The sequence below is a fragment of the Zerene cesonia genome, chromosome 16, assembly GCF_012273895.1.
Source record: "Zerene cesonia ecotype Mississippi chromosome 16, Zerene_cesonia_1.1, whole genome shotgun sequence".
In the NCBI taxonomy this organism is placed as follows: domain Eukaryota; kingdom Metazoa; phylum Arthropoda; class Insecta; order Lepidoptera; family Pieridae; genus Zerene; species Zerene cesonia.
Genome location: NC_052117.1, coordinates 5,349,015 through 5,369,383, shown reverse-complemented (window position 1 = coordinate 5,369,383; position 20,369 = coordinate 5,349,015). Strand labels below are relative to the sequence as shown.

At 30.9% G+C, this 20,369-nt stretch overlaps 3 protein-coding genes across 5 annotated transcripts in view; all 3 read right to left on the bottom strand.

The window, feature by feature from the left end:
• Positions 1-4,522, bottom strand: part of LOC119832889 (probable 4-coumarate--CoA ligase 1) — an 8,584-nt gene extending 4,062 nt beyond the window's left edge. The window contains exons 1-4 of the mRNA XM_038356703.1: positions 4,174-4,522; positions 1,560-1,770; positions 729-875; positions 437-637 (exon numbers count right to left, since the gene is read on the bottom strand). Coding sequence (XP_038212631.1) covers positions 437-637; positions 729-875; positions 1,560-1,770; positions 4,174-4,428 — 814 coding nt within the window. The 5' untranslated portion in view covers positions 4,429-4,522. The remainder of the gene's footprint in view (positions 1-436; positions 638-728; positions 876-1,559; positions 1,771-4,173) is intronic.
• A 1,199-nt stretch (positions 4,523-5,721) lies between these two features.
• Positions 5,722-12,894, bottom strand: LOC119832888 (ATP-binding cassette sub-family B member 10, mitochondrial). Of its 2 annotated transcripts, none has more exons than XM_038356701.1 (10): positions 12,398-12,894; positions 11,796-12,002; positions 10,563-10,765; positions 10,063-10,197; positions 9,716-9,862; positions 9,369-9,600; positions 8,919-9,196; positions 8,563-8,646; positions 7,901-8,053; positions 5,722-6,977 (listed from the first exon to the last, which is right to left on the bottom strand). In XM_038356701.1, exons 1-10 carry the CDS (start codon positions 12,756-12,758, stop codon positions 6,681-6,683), a joined length of 2,097 nt encoding a protein of 698 aa, XP_038212629.1. In that variant the 5' UTR covers positions 12,759-12,894; the 3' UTR covers positions 5,722-6,680. The 2 variants fall into 2 exon arrangements, with proteins under 2 accessions (XP_038212629.1, XP_038212630.1); XM_038356702.1 differs by lacking the exon at positions 12,398-12,894 and adding an exon at positions 12,113-12,144.
• Positions 12,895-13,173: 279 nt separating this feature from the next.
• On the bottom strand, positions 13,174-20,366 carry LOC119832891 (Golgi resident protein GCP60). 2 transcript variants are annotated; one of them, XM_038356705.1, is made up of 10 exons: positions 20,047-20,366; positions 18,532-18,745; positions 18,251-18,319; positions 18,068-18,172; positions 17,203-17,475; positions 17,042-17,124; positions 16,699-16,887; positions 15,953-16,063; positions 15,377-15,492; positions 13,174-14,737 (listed from the first exon to the last, which is right to left on the bottom strand). In XM_038356705.1, exons 1-10 carry the CDS (start codon positions 20,165-20,167, stop codon positions 14,621-14,623), a joined length of 1,398 nt encoding a protein of 465 aa, XP_038212633.1. In that variant the 5' UTR covers positions 20,168-20,366; the 3' UTR covers positions 13,174-14,620. The 2 variants fall into 2 exon arrangements, with proteins under 2 accessions (XP_038212633.1, XP_038212634.1); XM_038356706.1 differs by having other exon boundaries at positions 17,209-17,475; positions 20,047-20,362.
• Positions 20,367-20,369: the final 3 nt, after the last annotated feature.

Sequence of the window (20,369 nt, the reverse complement as noted above, 5' to 3'; positions counted from 1 at the left end):
GACAGATTCGAAATTCAAATGTAATATTTTTTTATAATTAAGTGTAACAGTATTTATGGCCAGACTAAGTATGTATACAGAGTGAACTTTTCAGCTGGGCATGCTTTGCATAATCCGAAACTATGAGTAATGTCTTAAAACGTTGGAAGGAGTCACTAGGCAGATACTGATGAAAACTAAAACTGTATCGTTAGACTTCTGAAAAATTCTCCCTTTAGTATTACTTTGTACTCATTTTTTTCAACAGATCATCCAAAATACATATCTGAAGGAAAAGCAAGGAAAGCTCAGAAGGTTCACCGTGACATCATAAAGTAATACTAATGCCAGCAGACAGAGCTCTATAGAGATCTTCTAGCACCAACACTTTCCTACACTGGAAATTATATTGCTTTAAGACGTCATGGTGACCGCACCAGGTATAAAAAATGTATACCTTTCTCCCCATCATACTTCATGAACTTTGCCACTTGTACTTGCTTCAAGTTGCTAACCAGGTTCTTGTGTGTGAGCATCACGCCTTTGGGAAGGCCAGTGGTGCCACTGGAATATGGTATTAAGCATACATCGTCCGCATTCACTGTTGGCAGATCTGCTTCGTGATCCGCCATAAGTAAGGAACGAAGACCATAAACACCTGATAAAAAGCATAAGTATATTATCAATTAGGAAGGTAAGGTTACAAAACAAATAGTATAAAAACTAGTCGATTTCAAAAGTTCTCTTACCTTTAGTTTTATCGTCGTCTCCACCCACCCAGATGGTGCCTTTGTAATCTTTAAGAGCCTTGCTCACTTCAAGCGCGACGGGCATAAACATTTCTATCGTAGCAATCGCTTTCACATTGCAATCCACGAATTGGCGACGTACTTCATCTGCATTAATAAATCACAAAATTTTAATTTCCGATTGGGAAAAAAAATTATAGTATTATTTGTATATATTTGAAAGTAATTCAATGCTATCCAGACTTTTATAATCGTTACCTTAAAATTGTACCAATAATGGCTCTTTAACCGGTATTGTTGTCACGAAAAGCTTAAACTATGTAAACTAACGAACCTCTCAAGCTAAAATAGTTTTTTTTCTTTTTAGTTTTATTTATTGCCTTTTCACTTGTATAAAAATAATTATGTACCTAATTCGGTGTCCTAGGCATTCGCTCGCGTCTCACTCTTGCTCTTAAATTATGCGTAAAATTACGAACGATACAGTTAGATAGTTAATATAGACAGTAATCTGCTAATCTTTAAAGACCACCATTATAGGACAATATTCAAAATACTAGTAAGTATTACTTAAACGTTTTGTTTGTATGTGTGCATATGGTTGAGAAATAAACTTATTTTTATTTTTATTAATTATATTAGAAGCGTAATGGCGTTTAAATATAAATAATTATTAAACAAATAACTAAACTGCCTCCAATTGTTAGAACAAAGGATGGGACCATATGGGACTGGGCACTAATCTATGAGCAAAAAAAAAAGGTAGACAGAGCAAATTTTTGAACCAACATAACAACCCGACAACCCCATAATAATCCTGTATCTACTCACCAGGCGTGTACAAAGGGTTAGCAAAGGTAACCACCAAGCCGGCTCTCATGGCTCCATGTATAAGTACCACGAACTCCGGTATGTTGGGTAGGATGAGACCGATTCGCTCCCCAGATGCCAGCTTCAAATGGCCGGCGAGGGCGTTAGCGCATCGTTCTATCATCAATCTCATCATCCCATATTCGTAAGAGCGGCCTGACGCACCGCAAGTCTGAAGAAAAAATTCCATATTTGTTTACTTTACCTATTAAAATATGCTGAAATATTGATAACTCTCTCATATATAGGTGATTAATTTAAAAGTGTTTATATTAAGTTGCGACTTATTCTCGATAGCACAGTTTATCGTTTGTGATTTGTGTTCCATCATTTATTTCCTTTAACCATATTAAGGGGTAAATAATGCAAGCGAGTATATTATGGAGTTACCAGGATCTTTGGCATTTAGATGTTGAATATATTTAAAGCGACGATATCTTACGATTTTTATCATTTATGGTGGTGGAACTCCGTAAGTGTGAGGCATTGAACATTAGCCATATAAGATTAAAAAGTAAATTGCACATTATAAAGCTATGTAAATAGTAGTTATATTTATAAGCATGCCTATTACTTTCAAAATATTTTAAGATTTAAAATACTCGATCTTTGCAAATAGTGCGACGAATTAAGTGGTGCATATTAAAAGCATGAACTGTTTTTAAATTAGTTTATTGAAAAGTATGTAGGTATTGTACAAAAAAGAGAACTAAAATGAGAGAGAGAACTAAAAAAAAAGACAAATTTAACTTAATTATTGAAAGGAGTTTCGGTATTTTCAAAAGTGCAAGCGTAATGCATAGGGAATATTATTAAATAGTAGTCTATATGATATTACTAAATAATAGCCATAAATAAAGTGTGTTATAAAAAGTAGTTGCGGTCAAAGTCCAAGCTCGAGCAAGTCTAGTTACAAATTTTGTATCTTAGAAGTAGCTCAATCTTTGGTAAATTGATCTACATTTTAAGTTTCAACATATTGAATGTTTACATATGTACGTCGTTTAACTACTTATTAACATCTAGTTTACCTAACTGCAGAGATAATTAATGATAACAAAGAGATTACAGGACTAGGTAAGTAATGAGTAAGTATTTGTTTAGCACACGTTCACCGTTTCTTGTTTTTGCTTGCGTAATATATTAATGATCACGATTTCACGGTTAAAATCATATAATATCGATATTTATAAAAACTTAGGTATATTCATACAGGCTTTCCTCCTGCGGCTTCGCCCGCGTAGTCAAAAGAAAAGAAAAGATCCCCGCATGGTTCCCGTTTCCGTGGGATTTCAGGGATAAAACTATCCTATGTGTTATCTCGAGTCTCAAAGTATTTCTGTAACAAATTTCATCCAAATAGGTTCAGTGGTTTAGGCCTGAAGTAGAGACAGATATGAAGGATTTGAAACATTCGCATTTAAAATTATGAAGAGATCCATATCTTACAAATTGGTAGATATAGTCATAAAATTATATTATTGTAATTGTAAGGGAGTCATCTAACATGATCTAAGCATAGTTCTAGTACCTACTTATTTTAAAATAAATAACAACGACTTTTTTTATAAAATTTATTGGACTCTAGTGTAAAAAGGAACGCTATATTTATTAACTGTAAGCACACTTTACTCGATTGCTCACACTATTTTAGATATGATCTTTATATCAAATTAGATTAGTTATTTAATTACTCATTGATAATAAAATATATGTTATTAATAGTTAACGAGATGCATAGAATTTTCTCAATATACCCTATTGTACATATTTATTTAATCTAACAATAATCTTAAAGTAAAATTGGTAGGGAAAGGGGTTGTTTTCTTATATTGAATATTGTTATAGAATTGAAATATTAAGACGGATGTAAATAATTTTTAAATACCCTAAATATCTCTTTTTTATGTCATAGAAATAAACAACCGCAAGCATGAACGTATTTCGAACTCGCGAGAGTTTTGGCACATGAAATCTATGAGGACGGCATCATTGAAGTTTATTTATATACAAGTTTCAAAGATCAAAGTTTACCCTTTCTTTTAAATCGTCACGCTATACTTGTTATATTAATTTTACTCCTTATTAACGTTGGCATAGTTTTATTTTTGTAATTAAAAACACGTCATTGATCATTCCTTTTGTTTTAGACTTTTGAACCTCAAAGTTCAATGAAAAGTATTTTTAATTCCGAAGATCACAACACACGCGTTGAAATAGGCATTGTATGTTGATCTTTGTACTGTCAGCAACTAACTGCACAAAACAATAATTAATAAAGTAGGTAATTGAAGATATTTTTTTTATATAAGTATAGTATACATATAGTTTATGCATAGTTTTGCTATTCATTAGAAACTTGGCTTATTACTTACTTTATTGTTTTAACTTTCGCACCGTTTTGCTTACTGTGTGAATTGGTTAATTTACATTTGAAAATTAAATATGTTATAGGTTTCTAAAGTATTGCAAATATTTAAAATTTTTAATGACAATATATTCCTAAATATTCCTATATTTATTAGCTGTCCATTATATATATACGTCATGCAAATGGAATATTATTTTTACTCACCACGCAAGGCATATCCGGCCATAGTTCAAAATCCCTAAAAACAAATTCAGGCAAGGTTTCATTACCCACTTCAATTTCTCCATAGAGAGAAGTTAAGGCATTATTTTTCAAAACAGGTGCAGTCTGTGTAGCCAAACACCTTGATAAATTTTTCACTATATGATTTGCTTTAATGTGGCAACTATCATTTTGAGATGTAAAATTCTTTAGTATTTGGCGCGCAATTTTCCCGCGCAAAATTTTCAAAGAAGACATTTCGCGGTATGTTTATCCGCGAAGGAACAACGCGTGAATGTTGCTCGCCTAGCTGCTGTTATAGTGTTGGCGCGTGAGTCGGACTATGACGACTGACGTTTGCCTCTCATAGGGCAAGGTCCACTTTACTATTTTATTACTATTTAAATAAATGCATATGATATGAAGCACCGCCTGTTAAGGTTGTCATTTTGTACAGTGAGTACAGGTATGAGATATAACAATACTTGTCAATAGCTTATATACCTACTTACTCACCATGTATTTTATTACAAATGTAATTGTTCCAATATATTAATTAGTAATTATAAAGTATATTTTCCTTCAAGTGAATGATCATAGAGACGTCACATTGATTTAGTACTTTCAATGCGATGCGACGTCAGATTAATTAAATGCGATTCAATGATAAAAAAAATAATAATAATTACCATTATATATATCTTAAAATAAATATAAGGTATTGCGCTAGATAAATTGCATTGTATTCAAAATAGCAATATCGAATTATAAAATAAGTAGACATGCAACAACTAGGGCTAGCTAGTAATTAACTCAGTATCAATCATTGTAAGGTCATCCAACAGCTTTATCATCTAATCATCATAATTGCTCGTACTTTATTTCGTTGTGTTAGTATTGTTATCTAAGCGTAATATACTCAATGAATGAGTCTTATTAGTAAATAATGCTTTCTTTAAAACACTTACGGTACTATCGCAGGCACAAATTGGATTGTGACCTGAAAAAAATAAAAAAATAAGGAAATATACAAGTTATCAATCATTGCATTTCAATACCAAATATTTGCTAACCTTCCCTTTTTAATCTTTTGCGTTTTCTTTCAATTTTCAAGTTCTTTTATATTAAACTTTAAATTATTCTGTAGATGTGACTATTAACATTTACATGAAATAACTTTATATTATACAAACGTATATATATCTCAAAATAATTTCCTTCAATTTTCATAATCTAATTATAATTATAAGTATAATAATTTTGTCTACGGCCTACTTGTAATTTTTGTAATTAAAATTGCATCTTTACATTTGTCAAGTAAAATCCTCGTCAAATAAATATTAATTCATGCTATTCATAGTCATAAGTCTTAAATAATAAGGAATATTAAAATTATTCAAAAAATAACAATAGCTTTTTATTTCATCCAATTAATTTATATTTTAACCATTACCCGTTATATCTATACTATTTAATAAATTTGTACATAATTCGTTTAAATTTTACATACACAAAATGTCACTTGCCACCCACATCACAAGATAAAATAACAACAAAAAACAATATAAAACCTTTGTTCCAAAGTTCAACTTGTAGTTTATTAGTGCATCCCATACAATCATTCTTCCATTAAGGCAGTTTACTCAAGCAATGTCAAACGACGTATTTGAATGCACTTTGTCATTTGCAATAACATAACAAAATAGACACCTAAAACGATACCTTTACTTATAATTTAAGCTCGTCACCGAAAAATATAAACAGAGATAAATAATTAGATGTAGATATATTAATGTACATCCTTGACGTAACCATAGATAAACAAGATATAAGAAAATAAATTACTTTCACCAGTGCTATAAAGTTGTTAAGAAATAAGGTTTTAAATATCATACAAAAATGTGAAAATATGGCAGTGATGTGATCGTTAGACGTTCGATGTGACCGAGGAACAGAAAAAAATGTGATACTGTACTTGTTAAGCAAATAAATTTTTTCTTACATTTTTTACAAGATTTATAATTATAAATATAATAATATACAGTATATAATATTTATAACATCTACCATATGTTATGTTTCATAAAACCAATATATTTCTGTATAAACTTAACTGAATCATTGACTACTTAGCATCAACAAATAATTTTAAACTAAGTTATATAATAAAATAGCATCATATTTTATTGTGACTCTAGAAAAATACTTTACATTTGCTTTTATTATTTTTTTGTAACTCAGCAATAGCTATATTTTAAAGGCATTAATCAAATTGCATCATCAATCTTAAACACGACCTATAACCAGGATACAATTTTGAAGGTGAACTATAAAAATGACTTTAATAAAATTTCAGGAAGACTTATTTTTCATCGACATTCACAAAATTCTTTTTCCAAAACTAATTCATAGAATTTATTTGTCAAAACTGATATTCAAAACTCAAATACTAATCCAGCCACTATTAGTTCACCGTCAAACCCAAAATTCCATTATTCATGATCCATCATTTAACATTTATTTTTATCCTTTTCGGAACTCTTCGGTTGGGAGAAAGTTTGGTGTGTGATGAGCTCTCGGAAGTACCCGTTCGGTTTCTCGATTAATTCTTTATATGGTCCTTTTTCGATTATCACACCATTGCCAATTACCGCGACTTCGTCCGCCGACTGTATCGTGCTTAGTCTATGCGCAATTGTCAAAACTGTTCGCTCTCTGCTAATCTCCTTTAAAGCTTTGTCTACTAAATATTCTGAATATGTATCTAGGGCTGAGGTAGCTTCGTCGAGTATGAGGATTTTTGGATTCTGAAAAGAAAAAAAAATGTAAATTAATGATTTTTTTAAATACTATTGCAATGACATACGAATAAAAATGCTGAATACTGTAATAATATAACAAGTTAATAATAAATGTCTTATTTTTATCATACTAGACATATTTACGTTTGTGATATATTAATATGAATTGAAATCCAACGATAGTTATCTCGTACTAAATCCTTGACCCTCTTCACGTGAACTACAAAATGTCTGACGTTGATAACGTAAACAGCTTAGAGTAAATTTTTACGGTACATTGTTTTGACTCAGTATATTTAAATGAGATAAAAGATATAAGAACGTATAGCAATTATAGTGAAACAAATGATATAATCATACGTTGGACTTTGCATGTGATGTAAGTTTTAACATAATATCTGAGCGAACATTTTTAGTATTAAAAAAAAAATAGGAACAGATTTAAATGAATTCGTTTCTGTATTCAGTTTGACCCAAGATCAAACGAGCATACAGCCTACAACTCTCAGGAATATGTTTCGCTATCTACCGATGAACGAATTGAGAAAATCTTTTGCATTGTTCCATTTCAAATAAAACGTTCATTTGTTAAAACGTATAATCCAAAATTTATTTATGACATACATAAAATACATTGTAAAGTTTTCTTCGTAAATGCTAAATTCCGCCTCAGGATCGAATCTATACTATTATAAAGCTGAATAGATTTTTAGTGTGTTTGTTTTCTTTCGAGTCAAATTTGAGGAATTCTTTAAGTGCTTGGCAATTTATCGAGAAACGTTTTAGTCTATATAACAGCTTGTTGTTTCTACTCTGCGCACTCATGCGCACATGTTCAAAGATATAGCTATATAGCGATAAGACCGCCAACTGTTTAAATAAATGTTATATCATCGATCGTTCCGCGCGTTCACGTATCGCGCGCTCACCTTAACGATAGCCCTCGCTATAGCGACCCGCTGCTTCTGTCCGCCGCTGAGCTCGGAGCCGCCGGCGCCCACTTGCCGCGCCCACCCGTCGCTGCTGAGGCTGGCCAGCTCCTGCAGCTGGGCAGCGCGAGCCGCCACTAGCCACGCTGGCTCCTGGGCAAAATCATTGAAATCCTTGCTAAATAACAAAATAACACTGTCTGTCCGTCTCTTCTTCACTCTAACTACCTATCTCGTCCGACTCTTCTTCACTCTTCTAGTGATTTGGATGAAGTTTGGTAGAGAGATAGTTTGAGACCCGAGATAAGACACAGGGTTGATTTTATTCTGGATACGGAATACTTGAACGGAAACTATAAGGAGAAATGAAGGGAAATCCCCGGGATTTCGTGACGAACGAACGACGTGAGCGAAGTTGCAAAAAAGTTATGAAGAAGTAGTAAGTGTTGTTTTTATGATTTGTAACTAAAAATAAACACTTGAAAATATTGTACCAAATAAGGAAAAGGAATATACACAATATCATTACAAAGTATAAAAAAGTCACTTTCCGGGTTCTGTATGCTTAGATCTTTATAATTACGCAACAGATTTTGTTGGGCTTTTTTTAATAGATTAATTAATATAATTAAAAGTTAATTAGTTAATATATATAAATTTACCTTGTTTTCTTCCTCCACTTCTTCATCATTAACAAGGCCATAGAGAATGTTTTCTTTTATTGATCCAGTAAATAAAACCGGCTCCTGTTAGATACAACACCATACATTTTTTACACACAACATAACCTTAAGAATAATAACACTAATAAATATATGAGGTTTATTATGACGACAATTACTATTACACTATGTCCTATTATTTTTAATAGCATTTTTCACATTCCTAACATAATTGCATAAACCCTTTTGACAATAATGAAATAATCACAAAGCAATTAGACTAGTAAACATATTATAAGAAGAAGAAGAAATTTTTTACATATAAAACACAATTAATGAATGAATGAACCAATTACCTGACTAACAAAACCAATATGGCTCCTCAACCAAACAGGATCGAGTTTCCTTATATCCACACCATCCAATAATATCCTGCCTTGCTCCGGATCATATAACCTCAAAATAAGAGATGCTATCGTACTCTTCCCACAACCGGACCTCCCGACTAAAGCCACAGACTTTCCAGGCAATAGATGTAAGTTCAATCCCTTGATCATCGGCTGCCCGCCATAAGAAAAGTTTATGTTCTCTAGGAGGATCTCGCCTCTAGGCCGTTCTACTGGTCTTAGGCCACCTGTGACATGACAAAAAAAATTACGGTAATTCTGTAACACTGCTGACAAAAAATATTCAAATAAGAGTTAAATATATCGAAAAACATATATACTTCATTTCATAATGAATTAATAATCCATTTGGACTTAATAAAAAAATCATAGAATCGACTATTTAAGTTTGAAACTTACCAGATACAGGTATTTTTGGTTCCCTATCGATAATCTGCCAAAGTCTCGTAGCGGCTCCAATACCTTTATTCATTTCCGTATAAAAACTGCTCAAGCCACCAATACTGATGCCAACATAGGCCGCATAAAGCAGAAAGGATGTAAGATTGCCAACTGTCAATTGTTCCGTCGCCACCATGCCACCTCCATAGTAGAGTACTAAAATTATTATTGTATTGCCAGACAGACCTGTCTGAAAATATAAATAAAATATATATGAAGAAATGAAATCCTTCACTTTATGTAATACCCAACTTTACTAAATTACATAAACTATACATCTATACTACACAAACTCAATTTCATACCAAACCATAGAAACTGCCAACAGCTAAAGACTCCTTATAGGCTAATCTCAACAAATTTTCAATCCTTTGTCCGTATGATTCACATTCCTTTTGTTCTTTACTAAATGCTTTCACTGTTTTTATGTTCGATATTTTCTCTTCAGCTAACTGTAATAGTAACATCAGAAACATATTTAATTTATTGAGGTTTCCTACACACATCGAAAGCTTACATTTCTAAGAAAATCTATTTATCACACTTTAATAACAGTATATATTTGTTTTCTATAAACAGATTTGTATGTGTTTTGAAGAATAAGTAAAGTAAAAACGGTAGGATAAAGTAAAGGATACTTTCTATAACTCACCTCACTAGTTTCAGCTAATGAATCCTGCATTTGTCTTGTTATACTTCTAACAAATCGTCCATATATTACGGCTAGCATTGACACTGGTGGTACAACCAGAAGTCCTATTAGGGCTAATGACGGCGACATATAGAACTACAAAACAATATTCACAAATATTAGATACATATCAACAACTGGTATTACATTAATTTTTTTTTAACCAAATGAGTAGATAAAATTTGGTTGCTAAATGGTCCAAGGCAATGCCATAATAAAACGTAAAACACAGGAACAGGATACAATAAGGTTTTTTTCTATGTTTTAAAGTCTTCAAAAATGTTTTTTTTTTTCATTAATTTATTGCTATAAAACTAAAACTTTTTGTTTCGTCACAAAACTTAACAACTAAACTAACTTTGATTAAGGTATTTAGGTATTTTACTGTCTTTTTTGTGTTCATATGTTTCTTTCATACGTTTTTTCGTTTCATGTTTGTATATTAAAAATAAAACATTTACCATCATACCAGTCCCGGCACCAACCATAAACAACGACCTCAATCCATCGCTAACATTTTGACTCAAGTTACGTCCCACTAACTGAGTATCTGCAGATAATCTATTAACTAATTCACCTGTAGAATTTTTGCCGAACCATTGCGGTTCCTGTCGCAATATAGCGGCAAAAACTTGTTTACGAAGCGACTGTGTCATTCTTTGACCTGAAATGGATGTATATATATACTATGGAATAAAAATGGGAACATTTTTTATTGGTCAAGCCGTAAAGCACTTTTATTAAAGGCAGCAGAATAGTAAACATTTAAACCAATGTACACATAAGACGAATTTTATTCAAAATTCTAAATCTGCTATTTTAATGACCTTCAGCAAAATATTAATTGACTATTATTATTAATTATTTTAATTTATTGTAACTCCAAAGGTCATGTGAAAAATTTGTTAAATAGATATGAAATTATCATCATAAAATAAAGATAATAAATTGGTGTGCATGCAGTAGCATATTTGATTGTATAAGTATTGCAGACTTTTTCTTAAAAACATGATATTCAACCCCTTGAAGTTAATTTAAAGATATTTATATTGTTAGGTAAAATACAGTGATAACAAGGTTAACCCAGATAAATAGAGTTGAAGATAATAGATCTATTATGTAGACTTGATTAAATTTTGTTCATGATAACAGAATATTGATAAAATATATATATATATATTTTTTGCTAAAGTGAGCTTTGATCGCTGATTAGAACTGTTTTTCACAGCTATAAATATAATTGCAAACTTTTAATATATTTGCGATTTCATGTCATTAATTAAAAATATTTTTTTTATACCCGTCCATTGAATAAACATTGGATAAATGTTTTGATAACAATCATTAATAAGCACCTGCAATCTATATACTTGTAGACACACAATTCTCATTTTGGTTATTCAATCAGAATGTTACTTGACTTTTAAGTTATTATACAGCAATTATAAACATTAAACATTAAGCATAATGAGTAATTGATATAATATTGATACCTATCTGATCTTGCACTATAAGTTGTTACTAAAAACAATATACCTAAAAATTTTTTACAAGATAGGTATTCTTTATAAGTCACATAAAACTGAATAAAAAGTAATTTTCTATATTGTTTTTAATGATAACATGTTGGGTATGATGATATAGTTAAGGGAAAAGCTATTCTCATCAAAGCTTATAAATATACCATTGTTTACCCGATATGGACATCAAGTACACTCTTCCAAAATTGCATAATCCTCCCAAAAGGAATACCCCACATAGTATCAGACATAGAGAATCAAGTTTTTCTCGTGCAGCTCCTAAATCACTAGTTGTGTCGTAAATTATATCTAACACTTTTCCAAGGGAAAATGGAACTGCCATTGTAACACTTGAAGATACAACAAGAAAACCAATCGCACCTGGAAATTTTAAAATAATTAAATTATTTCTGTTATCTCTCACAAACAGTCTGTAATCTTACTTATTATAAACATAGGAATTAAAATTTAAACAAAATTTCAATACATACCTAAAAAATGCTCCTAAGAAAAATTATCAAATTTACAAAATTTACACATACATGCATATAGAGTGTGTGTGTAAATATATATAATATTCAATTATTCAATTGAGTGACTTTGGGATCTTTATTTTATTACATATTAAAATATAAGCAATGCTCTTTATTGAGTAAAGAAATGACTGGTTTAAAGTGATTAACATAACCAGTAATTTTACTTATAAATTTGCAACTATGCAAAGTTTTGAAGGTTTAATAGCATATCATGATAGTATAGTAAAAAGACAGTATTACCAGTCAGAGTCCATTTTTCAGGTGCAGCTAAACCAAACAATCTCTTCAATTCCGAAGGCTTTAACTTCACATTGGTAGTAATAACAGTTTTATCTTTTACTGTCTCAATCTGGGCGTTTTTTTTCTGAGCATCTACTTGGCTTGTATAACATCTTGTTTTTAAAATATAAATGTTATTTTTACTACACAACGTTCTTTCATAATTATTCGGTAACACTGCAAATTTGTGACTAGAACTAGAATATAACCTGGATCCACAGTGCTTACAAGGTCGAGAGTGAACTGGTACTTTGCGAAAGAATTTTGTTGTTCTACTTGTTATTTTCACGTCAAAACCTTTAAAAATCAAATTTTGCAGCATTGTGAAATAAAATTTTAAATTTTCAGTTAAATAAAAACAAAAACATTGCTGTCAAATCCCTGTCATATCTCACACAACCAAATAGCCCCAAGAGTCAAGTCGACTCACAGCTGACACGGCTGACGCCTGACAGAACACTGGCATCTGACGGTTGAATTTTTTTAATTTTAGAATGTTACCATATCCATTATTTTGTATAAGATATCTCTAACTGATTAACAAAATGCAAATTAAGTTTTAGAAAGGAACATGTTTAGCCGGTTTTTTTACTATACCCATTTGTACAATGTTTTTGTATACATTAACAAAAATATTTAATTATATAACTACATTTTATATATATAGTTTTTTATTATCTTATACAAATTCTTATTCATAGGGTGTTCATGAAATAAAAACAAAAGTTAATAAATAGGTACGTTTATTTAATTGCGTGCATTTCCAATTATTCATAAATAACTAGCGATCCGCTCGGCTCCATGGTACATATTTATATTGCATAACGTCACGAACTCAGGAATCACGTACATATACAACGGTGAAATAAGTTTTCAATCGATCCAGAAGATCTTAAGATTAGCGCGTTTAAACAAACATACGAACTCTTCAACTTCATTAGGATATAGACTAGTAAGAAAGTACATATATAGTTTATAACGATCTAGTTTAGATTATATTTCTTGTCTTACGTTATTTTTATTCAGAAATTGAAATGTTTTAAATAATTATTAAATAAATAATATCTTCCAATACAAAGGCATGAGGGCATTTAAGTACAAATCTTAGATCATAATAATGTTTCACAGCACGAAAATGTAAAAAGAATAACAATATATTAATTTTATCAACTTAATAATGATAGAATACAGTGAATAGAGAAACTATAAATAATTAAAATAATTCTAATGTGTAATACTATAATCGTAACAAATGCATAATAGACATTTAATTCCTCTAGTATGGACTTAAACTACACTTACAAATGTAAAATATATCAACAAAACAATTGCTATGTTAAATAGATACAGGTATGCTATATAAAAGATATCTATAAATTATTTATAAAGGTGACTTTAAAAAAACAAACGACGTAAGGTTACTTGTAACATAGTTTCTTAACATATTTAATTGTTTATATAACTATGGCATTTATATGGACACAAATAGAGTTGCTATGGCCTAATGTACCTCGAATAAAGAACTGTTTTTTAGAAAAAATAGGATTCAAGTTTACTTTTCCAAACCTTTATAAATATATACATTACATTTTAAAATAATTAAAACTAACACAAATACAATCTAAAATATCAATACATTGTTTTTTACACATCAAAACAGCAAATGCAACATCATCAGTTATATGATCAAAATAAAAACAAGTTTATCCATAAATATTTTATTGGGCAAGAGCCTCAATTATAATAGACATTTCTTATTTAGACAGTAATACAATTTATACATCCATTTTATGTCATGCTTACCTATGTCATGATTTTAATCAATGTTTAAACACACAAACAATTGTGACAATATAATTCGGCGCTATAAGAGTTATTAATATTATTGAGAGAAATCTCCTATTAAATAAATTATAATCAGTTATAGATGGCATTATAAGATATTAATAATTTACTACACATATAATATATCTATTGCATAATATATCCAAATTCTCAAATAATACTCAAACTGAGCTACTACGGTATCTCTTTATAGGTTATTAAATGCTGCACTTAGTTTCAACGGAATGTAGCTGAATTTGAGTTGCATTTGAGAAGAAATAAAATTTTATTTACATTCATTTCACTTGAATAAATTTTATAACAACAACATTGAATACTAGTTGTTAGCAGTGTTATAATTTATTGGATATAGTAAACTTTATAATATAAAGTTTTCGATCGCCATAGACTGTACGTATTATCGAACTTAAGTAAATAGACGCCTTCGCCGGGATACGTGTGAGAACCAGCATACACCTTAAAAATATTATTTATTAATGGTATAGACATTTTTAACATGTCGACCGAAACTAAGCAAAAAACAATAATCACTACATTGTATAGAGCAAAGTCGTTTCCCGCGTCTGTATGTATGTATGCTTAGATCTTTAAAAAAATATTTTTTATGCAGTTCTTTTTTAAATCGATAGAGTGGTTCAAGAGGAAGCTATATGTATGAACTACTCCGAATTACACACGTACTACACGTTCTAAGCCGCGGGTAAAGGCCAGTATAAAATAAGACTGCTTTCTTCTTAAGACTATAAAGACTACTTTGCTTCAGTGGGTAAGAACTAAGAAAAGGATTGATGGAGGGAAGAAAGTAGAAAAGAGTAAGGAGAAAAATAGGGCATCCGGCATCCCCACTAATGGAACGAGATATAGTAGCATTCGCATGCTACTATTTCACGCCAATCTTCTGTGGGGGTGTAGTACTTTTCCTGGTGTGAGCTGGCCAAATTGACAACATTTCGTTTTTTATAAGACGATGAAAGAAAAAAACCGTTGTCAATTCGTGCCGAGGCGTGCATACTCCAGAAAAAATTACGATTAGTAAGTATGTTAATTAGAAATGTAGTATGTCATTTAAAACTCAAGAAAAACTCATGTACATACCTCAGTGTGACAATCACGTCTGTATATCGGCACTACTAGACTAACTAGTGGCCTTGAGTTCGTCAAAACTGTTTTATCCGCACCCATCTCTGGATCTGTCCCACGGATTGTATACTCTGTAATCAAAATAATGAATGAATATTGATTTAATGAGAGAATCATATTTTATTGAATATAATTTTTTTCTATTTAATTTATAAATAACGACCTGTTGGATTGCCTATGAGAGAGGGATGTAAGGGCTAAGGAAAAGATTGATAGGGGGAAAAAGAAGAGGACTGAGAAGGAAAGGAAAAGGATACGGGCCTCAGTTATTGGTCATCTTCTATTAAAAGTAAAAATAAGAACTCATTTTACACTCACAACAAATGAATGAATTATGACTAGCATTTTATCTCCATTTTAAAGGTAATTCATGTAATTTATTTTCATGAACGTCGCTGAAAAACTATTTAAAGTGAAATATTGCATGTTCAACTATAATGTTGGTAATTTGACTAGATATACACTAAGGGCAATGACTGCGACCTATTCCGAATTTCTTTTTTTAATAATTATTTACTGATCTATAATTACCTTCATCACCATAGTCATCATCATCACCATCCTCGTCATCATCGGATTCGGAGACGTGTACAGTCACCTCAGTTGTGGGAGATTTGCTCCATTCAAAGTGCAGACCAAAGCCTAAAAAGTATTTACGCTTATAATATGTAATCTATTCTTTCTTTGTTCCAGCATAAAATGTCACGCTTCCAACGTCCCCTCGGTTAGAATAAGAGAAAGCATCGCGGTACCGTATATTATTTTACTCACGCATGCAAAATCCTCCAGAATAATATATCATAATAGTTTAAAAAAACTAAAAAACACGCTTTTATCATATTTTGCAAATTGAAAAATGGAATAATTTTATCAAATTAGTGTATTGTCATCGGTCCTCAATAAATCTACAAAGTTTGAACGAAATCTGGCCGTTTAAAGTGGGTCAAAATCGCGCCCAAAGAAGTCGGTTACAAACAAACATACAGGTGAAGCTAAAAAGCGTGTAAAAAGGAAACGTATGGTTCGACAATTTTTTGAATCACTAAGATGAAATAAGTTAATACTATAAGTATTTTATGTACCGCTTATTTACGGTTTACAGTATCTTTTTCTCTTTTAAAACTTCGGACTTGTTTTTATGAAATGCACCATACCATCTGCAGTTTGATCGAACTTACAAGATGGGATAGTTTATATTATTTCAATTACGATAAATCACTACCCGAGCGGAGCCGGGGCGTGCAGCTACTATTAAATAAGAAATAGCAACAGCGTACCTATATCATAGTGGTCAGTTGCAAACTCCCAGCATATGGACCTGGCTCGTTGGTGCGTGGGCACCCTGACCGTGACCGTCTCGCCGTGGCCAACAGTCAACATGCCGCCGTGGGCACGGGCCGATTCCTTGAACTCTTCCACCTCACTGCGAGTCCACATACGAGCTTCTTCTACGGGTGGTAAACCATCTGGTAAGAGAAAATGTATATTATCCATTATATATTTAAAACTAGAACAGATCATAAATCGCCAGTGACAAAGAAAAATTTCAAGCTGAAAAAAAGGCCACTGTTAAAATAATTACTGAAATGTCATGTTTTTTTTATTTATGAGTGGACATACCATCGATTTCAGATTCACCTTCATCTTCTCTTGATTCTTCATTATAGTCGCTCACTTCAGCTTTCTCCGATGTTTGTATCGATCTGAAAAAAAGTATTATAACATTTTATTACCCATTTCCATATACGAAAATTTAAAATTTTCAATATCCAAAAATGTACATGTACTTATTATCCAGAATATTTTCAGTATCGTTGGAGTTACAATCCTTCGTAACATCAATGTTTTCTTTCTCTATATCTTCATTGCAATTTATATTAGAATTCGCTAATCGTTCATCAACAGCCAACTGTTGTATATACTGCTGATAATGCTGGTCCTGCAATTGGCGAATCAGTACGGCTTGTTGGTCGAAATTGCCTGGAAATTGTTGTTGCGCGTATTGCAAAAATTGGTCGTAAGACTGCGCGTTGAGCGCATCTTTTATCCTTTGCCTGAAAGAAAAACATGTTTCAAAATGTGTTTATGTATTTTCCTTAAGGTTTTGTATTTTATTATTATTGTCTGTGACAGAATGCAAATAAAATAAAAAAAATTATAAATAGTCATGTTTCATTAAAAATATGTCATTGTTTTTGCAAAACACAAAGGTGCAGCTGAATTATTTTTCATCCCGCACTTTAATGAAAAATCATGTCATTGATATTAGCAATTTGCTGTTACAAGAGCCCAGATAATTTTGAATACAGCTTAACTACTAAAACTGCTGTAAATATATCTATGTACAAATTTAATCCATACAAGTACATATATATATATATATAAGTTATAATGAGGTAAATAATAGTTATTTGAATAAAATTTTTATATGTAATTGTCGGCAATGGAGGTCGCCTGATGGTAAGCGCTGCCACCGCCCGTGGACACTTGAGAGGCGTAAGGTCGATTGCAGACCTTAGACCTGTACAAAAGTATTGCCGACTTTGGATTAAGAAAGAATTGACGAGAGGAATAAAGGAAAGGACTGGGAAGGGTAAGGAAAAGGATATGGATCTCCAGAATAAAGTAGATAGCACATTCACTAACACTTGCTGCTCCTCTGTAAGCTTAGTTTTTGTTTGTTTTTGTTCCTCAAGCATTATCCTATTTTCTAGTTCTACATGACTTTTCTCATCTTGCTCCTTTTTTAACCTAAAAATAAAGGAAAAGGCATTACAGAAATCTAAAACCCGCATAATAATAGGCAATTATTAACAGTATAGAACTTACTCTTGTTGTTTTTTGTCTTCAAGGTCTTTTTGAATTGCTTCAATGTATGGTCTAAATAAGGGACATAACCTATGAAAAAAATTCAATCAATCTATAAATTATACTTAAGTAAATAACACTAACATTCATACCATCATATTCTAATTCACAACCATAATATTACTTATATTGACTTTGTATGATGTTATCCATATTGTAATATTGAAATATTCAGAAAACATATTTTAAAAATTGGTCACAGAATCTATATATTGCTATAATGTGAATGCAATTAATTAAACCTGTCTATTGTATGTACAAATCCAGCCATAGCCTGTATTTGTGACGTCTGCCCAAGGGCCTGCCATGCTGCCCTCCTGTCTCTTCCAATAACATCCAGAACTCCCAATGGTGGAGCAGAATTAACATCCAATGGCCCATGAGCTGCTTGTTGTGTATATGCCACTAATTTTAACCTATCTTCATAACTTAAGTGCATTGCCTTGCCCTCTTTATCTAAAAAAACATATTTAAATTAATTAAGCTTAATTGGAACATTTATAATTCTGAAAATTATTTATTCTCAATAATTTTATTAAAAATGTCTGTTTTTTAGTTTGAAGTTGCTCATCAACTAATATAAATGAAATGCGAAATGCATTGATAGTCCTTAAACTCAAGAAAAGCTTAACCAATGCCAACCTCCTTATCCCTCCAGAAAAACATCCAAATCATAAGAAAATAATAAAAGGATCTTTTTTTGTCTTTTAAACCTTTTGTGTCTTTAAATTTAATCTGTAATGTAATAGTATAAAGCTGAAGAGTTTGAATGCACTAATCTCAGAAACTACTGGTCCAATTTGAAAAATTCTTTCAGTGTTAGATATGAGGAAGGCTATAGGCTATATATGTATAATGGCGAAGCCAAGGTGGACCACTATTTATAGATATATAATGATATTATAATATTATTCTTCTAGAATTGAAAATACATTTATATTATATATTTAGCCTGAATACTGATTGACCATTTGTTTAAGTATTCTATCATATAATTTTATGGGAACAATGCATTGTTTTTATTTAGAATAAATACATCTCTAAAACTAAATATTAAAAAATTACATTATAGAATTTCATGAACAAGTAAATTCATCTTTTGCTATTATTAAATCAAGATAAAAGCTCTATAATCCTATAAAATCCATGAAATAAGTTTAAGAATCTTAATACAGGTCTTCTGAAAATAATAAAATAAATTAAAAATTTCTTTTGTGTGCTATATGAGGCATAATCTCACAAAAATGTAAAATACTTCTTTCTAACTAAACTAGTAAATAAAATATACATTACAGAAGAGTAAGTACAATTGGACAAAATTATGAACAATTTCTATTTTATTAGCTGTAGTGAAATATGTTAAAAAATATTTGATATTTATGTAATGCAAGTTTAATTGAATCATAGTTTCAAGGTATCATAATCTGGAAACAGAAGATATTTTAATTTGCAGCAGTCAGTAAGTTTTTAAATTTTTGGTTGCTTTACATAAATAATTATTAATAGTCTGAATACTAATGAAATTCTTAAAAATTGAGGCTGAATGTTACTTCCATCACAATTAGTTAATGCTATTTTTTTAACTTATGCCTTGAACACTTATTTATATACCAAAAAAAACGCAATATTTTATTTAGAAAAGGAAAGAAAACATTGAGTATTTGTAATTTTCCACTACTATAATTCTTCACATTGATGCTGCATCAAAATAGAATCACAAATTATTTAAGATCAAATACAGTGAAAACTGTCTTTACCTTTATAAAATGCTAGACCATGTTTATAAACTTCACGCAGTGATAAGCCCCATCTTCTCTCCTCGCTTTCAATAATACCTTGGTCGATTTGCAAGGTTATTTTCTCAGGATTAACCTTCATGTCTAATATTCTTTAATATGAATTAGGGTCTTATTCTTAATCACAAAATTGTGGATTGAAATTTATCTCCTAAATTCTAATATACCAAAACATATACGTCAAATCGTGAATGTCAAATTTCAATAAGACTTGAGAGTCGTCGTTTCTCTTCTTTTGCGGCAGAGATAAAAAATTAAAATTGTAACATTTCTTGCTAAGACTA